The 12,212-nt window shown below is 39.8% G+C and overlaps 1 protein-coding gene across 1 annotated transcript in view; it reads right to left on the bottom strand.

Annotated features, from left to right (window-relative positions):
* Positions 1-11,806, bottom strand: part of LOC104460997 (ras-related protein Rab-3C) — a gene marked incomplete at its 5' end in the record, with an annotated part of 60,563 nt that extends 48,757 nt beyond the window's left edge. The window contains one exon of the mRNA XM_010072413.1: positions 11,688-11,806. Coding sequence (XP_010070715.1) covers positions 11,688-11,806 — 119 coding nt within the window. The remainder of the gene's footprint in view (positions 1-11,687) is intronic.
* Positions 11,807-12,212: the final 406 nt, after the last annotated feature.

Raw genomic sequence — 12,212 nt, forward strand, 5'->3', positions numbered from 1 at the left:
ATCACAGGGAGAACTGCAATGATTTTGCAGGAACAATTTGTAGTTAAAGTCTGTGCTGCATGAACTAAGCACTGCACAGTGGTATCCAAGTTTGGGTGGAGCAAATTAGCTTAAGTGTTGGAAACAGTATTACCACAGAGTCTCGCTGGGGCATCTCAGCTGGTGTGCACCTCTCAATGCAGCACTGCATTACACAGCAAAGGCAGTGGCGACCTGTTCGGCCACTGGGATGGTCCTCAGTTTGGTGGCCAGCACAGAGGAGGACTAAAGCAGAAAGCCAGTCTTTCCTCTGGTTCCTCTGGAGAGTTTTATAAGCAGTTTGTGACCTCCAAGGCTCACTGTTTTCACTGCCAGTTCTGCAAGGGTGTCTCACTGTGTCTGAAGAAATTAGGTGCTGTTGGAGTATATTTTGTGCTAAAGCCCGTTTAGTAAACACACAAAACCTTGGCCCAAATAGAAGGCAAGCTTTTCATCCTACTTAATCTCCAGAAAGAGAAGGGCCCTAATGCCTACTATATTGTGGGAAAACTTGAATGAGTACTGGGTAGAAGTGGAACCTCTAATTTGGATTAACAATATATTTTCCCTTCCTTTACTTTACTTTATAATAACTCTATATTCATAAACCTATAAATTCAGAAATGTTTATTGTCTTTAACATGCTGTCACCCAACACTAAGGGGACAGATAGGTTCTTTTAGGGATTGTTGGCAGAATAATGACAGCACTAAATTGCAGTTACAATTAAACCTTTATTTTCTTAACAGAATTTCATCATTAGTATAGCACAGAATTTATTATTAGAATGGCACAGGATTTCTACAAATAGAATAAATGTAGTACAATCTACAAGTAGCGTAACACAGAATTTATATTACAACTTAATGTATGATTTCTAATCACTTTGACCTTAATATAGCTTAATTTACGATTTCTAAACACTTAGACTGTAACTTAAGTTATGATTTCTAATAACTTAAACCCTCTGCAGGCTAGGTTGGATCTTAATACATGGTTTGCTGTATCAATATAACAAATGGTAATGTAGAAACAAGAATCATACGAAAGAAGATGAGTCACTCAGTCCTTGGAGGATGCAGACTATGGTGGAGGGGTCCCTGGCCACTGGGGACGGGTACCAGGTCTCACGGTCCAGCAGCAGCTCCAGTCCACATTCCCCAGGTAGGACTTGTAACTGCTTAATTTTATGGACAGTACTCTGGGTGCTGTTACACCTCCCTGTTCTGTGATAGGGTTGTCACCACCTGGCTGGCCAGGCACCTGCGACTTTCAAGCCAGTGAGGAAAGGAGTAATCGGCCTGGCACCCAGGAACCTTGAGGCCTGGGTAGGGAGTGGAAGAAGAAATCTGTTTGGTTTGTCTGGTTGGTTCACAAGACCTTCAGGGCCTGATAATGAGGGGAAAGGGAATTAATATGTGACCAGCTCAGTCACAGAAAATGGCCGTTAGCCTTACAAAATGGCATTGGTTATGCTAACCCTATTGCAGGGAGTGGTAGCAGGGGGTACCGTCACACCTGCATATGATGCCAATAGATTTCCTGATGGAAACTCCTTCTTGAGGCTGTAGCTTTGGATTTTTTTGAACAATCAGACAGAGCTATACAGTAATGCTTTTACAGGACTGCTGGATTTGTACCAGACATAGTCTGTTCAGAAAATATCTGTGTCCTGATCTTCCTAAGAACCTGAAATACACAGTTCTCCAAGTACCATGCAATCTGCTCTGGTGGCCAGCTGGAATCTACCACTGTAATAGTTTTAAGATCTGTTTTAAGTCACTGTTCATGACTTCCTTGAAACTTAAATTTCCAAAAGTTACATTGTTCGTGCCCTGATGTTCTCTGTGGGGATGTGGCAGCAGCTCAAACAACAAATGGCACTGAAAAAAATGGACTTTTTTTTTTTAAAGACTGAAAACATTTAGCATTAAGCATTCACTATGAATGCCTTAGTTTAATGGTCAAAGCCCTACAATATTCTGATAAAAGACACTTTAAAGGTTGCTTAATTTTCAGGACAGTCCCAAATAGCATTAAGTTATGCTTTGAAAATAACCACTATTACTGGGTTTCATTGCTATGTCACTTTGCAGTTTGGGTTTCAATACAAGAACATCGATGGCACTTTTCCTGCTTGATCAGAGGGCTGAATTCCAGCAAAACTTCTTGTACTCACCCACGTACAGCCTGTGTCTCACATGTCCTTTTAAAACTGCCAGTGTTTGACGCTCTAAACAAGCTGTGTTGAAATCAGATGCAGCGGAAAGGAGCAATCAAAAGCAGAGGAGCTAGCAGGAGAAAGCAAGTGGCCCGAGGGGAGCAGAGGTGAGGAAGCTAGTGAGGGAGAGGGAACCCAGTTAAACTTCTTCAGACTGTGCACAAGGCTGTATACTGCTTTGCTACTGACTCGCATGGTCTCGGGTTTGCTGGCTTTTTGAATGAACAACCTCCACCCTGCATGAATGGAACTGCAGCCTTTAGTGCTACTGACATATATCCCAATTCACAAAAGATAAGTGCAAATATGAAATCCCCCACAGGAACAGCTCCTTCAGCGAATCTCAAGCTTTGAGTTTGGTGCAGGGGCCATGATATTCCTCTGAAGTTAAGAATAACAGATTTGGAGTATTAGAGAATGGAGAAAAGTAAATCACCTGCAACTTGAGCTGAGAGTGGGAACTGTTTACAGACATCAGCAAGTCACCGATAAGACTCACATGTTGTTGGCTGGCAGCAGAGCTTTCATTTGGGAACACTGAGTGACAGTGTAACTTTGGTAACATGCACGGTTACAGAAAGATAAAAAGAGTATATTAGTTACTATTCAGCCAATAAAAACTACCATTGCCACAAGATTTTATGACATTTATTACTAACAAAAATAAATACTGTGAGTTGCTGATAACCTGCCAGGTTTTGTGTCTTTTGCTACTGGCTGTGTCTCTCCACAAAAAAAAGGGAGAGATTAGACTAAATGTTGGAAGCAGTCCTTCATACACCTCCTTTAGCATATGGTTATATTACCATGCTTAAGTTTGTTTATCTGCCTAATAAACCCCAAGAGCTCACCACTGGCCTCTCAGAGGCATTTAACTTTTTGAAAAATAAAAGTGTTATCATAGGAAAATGTAGACAAATCTGAAAATCTTATTAAGAGTATTTTAGAATAGCCTAATTAATGGATAGTAGTTCAGCACAACAGCATTTAGATGTTAATCTGATCATCTGGTTTGCTTTCATCTGCCTCAGTGTAACCCCTCATTGGCCATATCTGAAGAAGAGCAGGATCAGGTACAGAACAGAAGACACTTCCTCTATATAGCAACAGTTCTCTATATGGCTGAGTATCTATATTGCATCATCAGTCATGCAATGAAACTCCGCTGTGAAATTTCCAGTCTAACAAAGCACGCTTATGTTCCTACTGTCACATCTGCACAGTTATTATTAATTATTGATGTTCAGTTCATTTACTAGCTGAAAGACAGCAGGCTACAAAATATGTATGTTCTGTTCTTTCTGTGTGATCATAAAGAGCAATGGGCAGAAACTCAAGAACTAGGGGCTAATTCTGCCATATGTGCTCCTCAACTGCTATGTGAGCTGAAAAAAAAAAAAAAAAAAAAAGGCAGTTATTTAAACCACTGACTATGCCAGTTAGGTCCAGTGGAAGGGTGACTTAATCTTGCTAGTGAATTCCTGAAGCATGTTACTGAGTTTAGGTCCAGTGAGGAGCTCCACTCAGCCAGCACTGAGCAGGATCTGGGTGAGCGATTGCTATCAGTGACTTCATGACTGTGCTGCCCAATCTCAGATTTGAGGGAAAAGAAGGACATGGAGCACCCTGAGAGAATTCAGTCCAGGCAGTATTTATTCCCTTTTCTTATTAGACTCCCCGCTGGCAGCATTAATATGGTTTGGTGCAGCTGAGGACAGTTGAATGAACAGCCTGATACTGGGTGGCCGCCTAATGTCTAAGAAAATGGCACATCTATTAAGAAGGAGGTTCAAGGTAGCTGTAGGACCTTCTGTAGAAACCCTTAGTCCCACAGCAAAATCAATGAAAGGAGCAAGAGTAAGGGCCAATAGGACCAAGAAAAACATATGGATAATTTCAGTTCCACAGGTGTGTTTCTTTCTATGGTTTAAGAACATAAAAATAGGAAAGAATGCAAAATGCCATGAAAATTTAACAGCTGTCTTTCCTGATTAACTGCTCCAATGAGTGAATATTTTTTTTCGTCAGTAAATCTACTGAAAACATTTTATGATAATGTTTGAAATTTTAAATCGAAGGTTCAAAGGTTTACTATTTTCAGGATGAAAACCACTTGGATAAGGATTTGCATAAATCTCCATGTGTAATAGACATATTTAAATTCAGGGTTTACTAGAAAGCAAAAGATAAGAAAATATCTTCATCAAAGCAATGCTGTCCAGGCTACTGTGCTGTTTAAGCCTGACATCAGATATATTATCAGGAAGACCCTTGAAAAAAACAGGCACAGCCCATGGCCAAACAGCCCAAAATTCCTCCACCAGAAAACACAGAAGGCAGGAAGGCCAATAATGCAGAAGAATGGAAGCTTGCAATGGCAAGGACCAGCAGGAGAAAGATGCTTCCCCTGAAGCCTGGGGTGCCCTTGCAAACCCGCCTTACCACTCTGCAGACTAAAGAGGAAAGACCCACCACATCAGGAGAGATGCTGAAGCTGAGTAAGGCAGCCTGATCTGCTGCCCATGTAACAACCGGCGCAACTAAGAAAAGGCGACGGGTGGTAGCAGGAGGCGACTCTCTTCTGAGCGCTATGGAGGCACCCATTTGCTGACCTGGCCCTCTCTCTACAGAGGTGTGTGGCTTACTGGGGCTCATGTCAGGGATGTCACTGTGAGACTACCAAGCCTTGTGCAGTCCACTGACTCTTATCTGCTGCTGTCGTTTCACCAGTGATACAGCTAGGAGCAGTCTGAGGAGTCTCAAGAAGGATTACAGAGCTCTGGGAAAGGCAGTAAAGGACTCTGGAGTGCAAGTAGTTTTCTCATCAATCCTTCCGGTCAAAGGGAAGGGGTTCGAGAGGGTCAGTCAAATCTGCCGAGTCAACAAATGGTTACAGAAGTGTTGCCATAGTCAGGGGTTCAGCTACTTAGACCATGGGACTTTCAGAAACCTGCTCTGTCAGAGAAAGGGAAGACCACCTTCATTCATAGGATTGCCAGCCTGGTGAAGAGGGCTTTAAACTAAAGTTGCTGGGGGAGGGGAACATCAATCCATCCCCCTCCTACCAGTGTGATGCCAGTGCCAGCAACAGATGCCCAGAGCCTGGAGAAGGATCACAGGTCAGAAGGAAAGCACCTGAAGAGCAGCCCAAAGGAATTCCAGACAGTAAATCAGCTTCATTGGGAGCCCAACTGAAGCGTCTCTATGCAAACATATGAGGCATGGGAAATAACCAAGAGGAGTCAGAGATATGATACTTCTGATATATTCATCCTTAAATTTCATCCTCTTCTTTTCACAGAATATAATTTGTTCAATATTAGCGTGTCATTCTTTTGTTTTAAATAGGAGAATGATATGAAACTGTCCACCAATGTGCAACTTCTTGCACCTCCTTGGCCAAAAACTAAAACAATGTCAAAGAAACGGGAAATCAGTTTAAATATCTGTCCTTATCAAGCCCAAGTATTGGCATGCTCCATTGGAATATTTTTCCAACCAGCTTTTAGCTGCATTGCTGTGTGCAGTTTGCTGTAAGTTGCCTCACAGACTCTCAGTTTGTACGTGGATCACCAGTGGACACAATGCAGCTCGTGTCCGGACAGAGCTCCACGGGACAAAGCTGCTGAGGATGCATGTGAGGAATGGCATACACAGCTTGCATGTGCAATCTTTGCAGAACCACACAAGCTGTGTTGAATGTCAGATCACATTTTTTGTCAAAGAGAGGTGGAGGATAAATTTGCCTAGAAGCACTTTCCACATTTGTTCCCTGATATACAGTAAATAACGGATTTTTCTTAAAAGACAGAACTAAGTTCAATATTGAGAGGTAAAAGAAAAATAGCCTATCTGTAGATCAAGCATGAGCTGAGCATACTAGACTAAAATTTTAGAGGTGGAAGCAAAAAGAAGGTATCCTTTAGAACATATGCTCTTTATAATTGCATGTAGCAGTGCTGACACTAACTCAATGGGCTTAATTTGCTCTGAGGACTTCTTACATTTGCCCATTAACATGATAATATATTTTCCAATTTAATTTTTTCTCTTAATGGCAGCTCAAAAAATGCCATCATGTCTTTTATTACAAGAGACATGACAGAACACAGAAAAAAACAATTTCTAGTGCACTGTAGCTGCTAACTTACAGTTTACTTCAGGTGCTAAAAAGAAAGGAAAAGCTAATAGTTCAAAGTAATTAAATATTTTTTTCCACAATGTTGTCCAGAATAACATCTAGTACTTGCATATCCAGTAAATCCAGCTGCTAAATGCCATACTGTAGTGAATGCTCATATTTTTAAAGCCTTAATGGTGAATGTTATCTTGAACCAATAGTAGCATAGTCACTCTTTAAGATTCTACTTTAAAACAATCTCAAACGTTACCTTGAAGAATTTAGTTCAACCTATGTATACTACAGGGAAAAACCCCCTGCATTTCTGGTAATGCTTGAACTTATATTGCACAGCTCAGGATCTGCTCTGGTCTTACCTGATGGCTACTGTTTCATTTCCATTGTCTTTGCCCAGACCCAATTCCCAATAACCATCTCCCACACTTTATGGTTATTTAATTCTGTTGGCTTTAATTTGAAATTAGCTTAATTTTCGTGCTTTTCCAAGCATATACGTTAGTACTAAATTCTGCAGATAGTTCCTACAGAAATACAGAAGTAAACACAGCAAAATAGAGTTCTTAAAATCACAAATTGCCTGCTTTGCCCTACACTTCTGTCTCCTTCATAAAATAGGCAGATTATGTACCTTCTACCAGCTGATTCCTTCTCAAAGGTGATGAACTTGAGCAGACCCACGAGGGACAGCTGTTTAAATTACACTAGAGAAAAAAGCAAGAGAAAAAGAGGAAAGAGAAACATCTTTCATGGAAGACCCTCTGAATTTCTTGATGTGTAACCATAATGCTTTCCAATGCAGACATTAAAAAATATCCATCTTATAATTTTTGAGAAATACTTTATTTTTTAAAGAGTGAGGGCAATCAAAGTTTCTCCTAGGATGCTGTCCTCCCTGCTCCCTTTGGCCTCAGACAAAATCCAGGAAGAACAGATTCTGTAGACTTTGACAGGCTTACAAAACACAGATCATCTGAAAACTTCAGTAATTCAAAGCCGCTTAGGTTCCTTCAGCCTTGTGTGTCTCCTGAGGAAGCATCCCTGAATCTGAGACTTCAACAATGTGGAATTCCTGCAAAAGGAAGCCCTCCACAGCAGTGCCTTCAGCGGTCACCAGACAATGATAAAGATATTGCCAGACAAACACTTGAAGTTGGGACAATGTTTTCAGGTTCAGAGGAGTAACTTAAAGTGAGTGTAAACAACTATACACAATGTGCTCTCTGTTCCTGTCTAGCCTTTGGACTTAGCAAAGTTTCAAGTCTAGGGTTTCAACTTAGAACATAAAACTTCAGGCTTTTAAATAATGGTTTACATGCGGTTTCTGACCTATCTGGAGACACTGCATTAGAAATATCCCGAGTAGAAATAAGTATTCTACTCCAATTCAGTTATTATAAGTCTAGGAAGTCTGTATTTATAAAAACAGTTTTACCTTCAACTCAGAGGCATTTATTTCCTTGCACTTCCACAGAACTCAACATACTGAGTTGATAGCATTTGCAAAGATAGTACAAAGCCTTCACCCTCTCCTTTCTACAAGAAGGTACCACTGCCATAAAGCTAATACCTAATGTGAACTAAACCACTAAGAGAAAAGGGGGTATAACAGCTCCTAGTGAAATGTAATGATGGAAAAAGCTAACAAATGTAAATGCTACAGGTGACAGTATAAAACAGGAATGAATGCAACTACTGTGTAGCGTTAACTGAACTAAACCAAATATGAATTGCAATGGCATGGAGCCACTCTCAAAATTCACTTATTTCCCCTTCAAATTTAGTAAAAAGGATTTTTTAAAGAAAATCAGATTCCACTCTGCCAGTTACTTGAAAAGTGTGGATGCTGTCTAAAGAATTCGGCTAAATGGGATGTTTTGGTTATTCCCTGTTTCTAATTTTGACCTCAGCCAGGCAGAAAACAATGCCCTACAAGTGGTTCTTATTTGTAGGAAATAAATCTGCTCCCATCTTTTATGGTGGCATGACCAACATGCACCAAACTACTGCAAGGTACACACGTTGCATTTGCAGCATTAGCTGCATTTCAGAAGGAAAAAGCCTCCTGGAAACAGCAGCTTCAAAATCTGGGCAGAGTTCCATAGGAGATCTTCTGAGTCAAGGAATGTCTGATTTTCTGTTTCTGCTAGCATACAGGTTTTTAGCACAGATCCACTCTCACTGAATAAAAACAGAAACTGTTGGTCCTTGTGAACATCTGAAAAATCTGTATCTATAAAGGAGAATAATGCTCAGTGCTGTGACTACTGCCACTGGCATTTTCTTCAGAGGAAACACATTCAGAGACTGAGCTGAAATTGAAGAGAAATACTCTTCAATTATTTTATCAAAGTTTTAAAACATTTAGACTAACTGATGATAAAGTCTATAGATGATACAAAACCAATCCAAATTGTAAAAAGTACTAAGGACCTGACAGTTTTATAAGTCAGTTGGAACCCTTTCCCGAGCTAGGCTCATTTAAACAGCATTTCTTGTAGTATGTGTAAAACCATAGATGGAACATAGCTATTCAGAGAACACAGGTTATCTGAATATACCCTAGAAGGCAGCAATTCTGAAGTGACTGAACAATTATAGGACATGAGCACTGGCAGTCTATTCTTAGCATCATCCTCTGGATGAGACTGAAGGCAATAAGTCACTGGGTGTATGTATAGCAGAACTGTTAGAAGTACCAACTTAAGATCTCTCATGCCAAAAGTTTTTGAATCTCAACAAAAATCTCTGTTTAGGTTACCATCATTTGCGATCTTTAAAGTTTTTTTTTATTTTAATTAGGGAAGTTAAGATATGAATGTTACCTGAAGTGTCTGCAGTATGGTTGAAATTTATTGGACCTTCAAGTCATTTAGCGAAGCTTTTAGACAAAGCCCTTTCTCATTCTTTCAGACTGGTGGATAAATGCCTGGCTACTATACTGTTGCATGTATTGGTACTAACAGGTTTAGTTAAAATTACAGATACCAATTTTTTTAAATGTAAAATGTTAATAGTCAAATAAAATACGGAATTTCTCACAGCTGAACAGATTCATGCTGACCTAGGCATGGCATCTAGAAATACCCCTATCTATCTCTTGTTATAAAGGAGAAATGTCAGACAGACTTCAGATAGAAAAAAATGCCTTTCAATATGAGTACAACCACTTTGAACTACCTTTTAATGAATCATTCCAACACACATTTTAAACAAAACTCTTATCCAAATCTAAAAGGCACTTCTAGATTCATTATCCTGATTGCAGTGCCGTTTCTAGATCAAGCCTTGAACCTGACATAATTAGAGCTTGGATTTGGCCCGTTGTGCATGTATATGAAATGGCACCACTGCCTTCAGAGACACATTTATTACTGAGAAAGGCATTTTAAGCCCCAGAGAGGCTTAAAAGCTCCTGCTATCTTTCACAAATGCACAGACACATGCGTATATCTATGGTTGATTTTCTGCAGCACTGGGAATTACAAGTTTTCTGTAACTTCTCTCACATTCAGAAGCAAGCTGTAGTTTTGTAACTACTATCAAAATTGGAGCTTGAGCTAATCAAAATCAATTATCAGCTGTGAGATGGGAGAATAAAACAGAGGAAGAACAGCAGGGCAGCAAAAGGGCTCATGAAATTAAAAAGAAAAATAACAAGCAAATCTGTCTCATCCTGACAAGTGAGGCACTGTCTCTCTATCATCCCTTTCATCATGCAGATGACTGCTCAGTAGCTCTTGGCACATAATAATGCAATCCCTCCTTATCCACCAAATTTCTAGAGTAGCTGCCAACTGTTTGTAAAGCTTCTAGATAAAAATGATGGAAAAATTGTATTTCACAAGCCTATTTAAGAATTTAGCTTTTAAATATTTTCTTGTTTTATTTTACAGGGACTTTTTTTTTTTTTTTTTTTTTTTAAATTAGTATGAAGCCTAGTTGCTTTTCACCAGGAGACAAAGAGTGCCAACCATACCAAACCAGGAGGCTGGAAAACAAACAGGTGGGAAAATTAATAATAAGTACTCATATTTACACTTGCTTTAAAGAAACCTTTGTGTCAGAGTAAGCTAGATAATACATGGCATGCCATCTGTTTTGCCCAGAGATGGGGCAATGAGATTTGCAGATTACAGCTGGTCCTAGACAGCCATTATCACCCAGTTAACCCAGTGCTTGAACAGAATAAGCCCATGGACAAAGAACAGCAGAGGCAAAGCACAAAGGTGCTGCAGCTGGCAGGCCCAGGAGGCAGTGGTGCTGGCAGCCACAACTGCAGGTTCTGCTTGGAGGCTGGCTGTACTCCTTGATTTTGCTAAACTTTCACACCTGCACTGATGAATAATACTTTCAGCTACCTCCTCTTAGGTAGGAGTTTGTGTCTCATGCTGTTGAACAGAGCAGTATTCAGAAACGTGTACCAGCAAGCATGATGCCTCCAGCTTGTACAAAACAAGCAGAACATCCCTTTGGTGTAACAAGCCACAGTGAGCAAATGTATATTCCCCTTTGAGTATCAAGCACGGGCTCCTCTCAGATACATTAAGTTGTCCAAAAGCTAGTAGTCCATTCTCCCTTGGGAAAAGCATGCGAGAGGGCACATGGAGTACACATGACAAATGCTATTCATATCACTCAGAGCATTGCTAGGAGGCTCTCAGATAGTAAAATAACTTGTAAGGGAAGAGATCACGAAGGTCAACTCTAGCTTTCCTTTTGGGTCAGCTTTACTTAAAAAAAGCCTTAGACTGTTTGGATCCTGACTGATCCATGTCTGATTAAAATGACACACTTTCATGGAGACATCTTGACATTCACATAACACTAGGTAATGTAAGTACCAGCCATTTTAGATTCTCTTATTCTGATAACGTTTACTCATCGTTTTTGCACTTGAGGCAGAAGACTGACAGCATAATGTATAACTAGCTACGGTTAAAATCAACATATTAAATTGAAATACAACCCCCAAACATGGTATCTCAATTTTTACATGAAATATGGAAACACTTTCTGGTATCTTAGCAGATACTCTCCACACTAGCATGTTGCTGGTTTTAGTAGTACAAATAACACACATTAATCGAAATAACAGAAAACATAGTAGTTGAAATTACTTATATGCAACACATTTTAAAATATTCACTGTCCTTCCCAGAAAAAAAAATCGACTGTATATTTGGGTGTAGGAATGCTTGGGCACTGTATTTGAAAATAAGTTTTCCAAAATAATTTACACTGTCAAAGCAGGTGAGTGATTTCAAATATTCTCTATGCTATTTATTATGAATTCCAAGTTTTACTTACCAATCCTGCACAGCATTGAAGGATTCTTCATTTGTGATGTCATACATTAAAATAAAACCCATTGCACCCCGGTAGTAAGCTGTGGTAATTGTTCTGTATCTCTCTTGACCTGCTGTGTCCTGAAACAATAACAAAGAAAATTTTTACATGTTGCAAATAAATTGACATTTTTTTTTAATAGTAAGAAAACTCTGACAACAGTTAATGTACAACTTTGTAATCCTACTCATAAAACTAATAAAGGTAAAGAAAACTGAGAATAACAGGAAAAAGGAGAATTCTGCATTGGATCATAATGGGAGGAACACACCATTTTGTCATGAGATTAGAGTGAAGGGAAGCAGAAAAGCACGGCCCTCTGTCAGGCCATATATCCTGAGTCATTCACTGATTCACGTCATCCAAGCTGAAAGTTGGGTAAGAACCTTGTCTCCTGCCTTGTACCTTCCCAGTTTGACAGAGGAGACGAGTAAGATCTCATGTCCTGGATAACATGCTGGGACAAAATAGCATCCTTAAGATCTT

Source organism: Pterocles gutturalis, unplaced genomic scaffold (assembly GCF_000699245.1).
Source record: "Pterocles gutturalis isolate BGI_N339 unplaced genomic scaffold, ASM69924v1 scaffold7882, whole genome shotgun sequence".
Taxonomy (NCBI): domain Eukaryota; kingdom Metazoa; phylum Chordata; class Aves; order Pterocliformes; family Pteroclidae; genus Pterocles; species Pterocles gutturalis.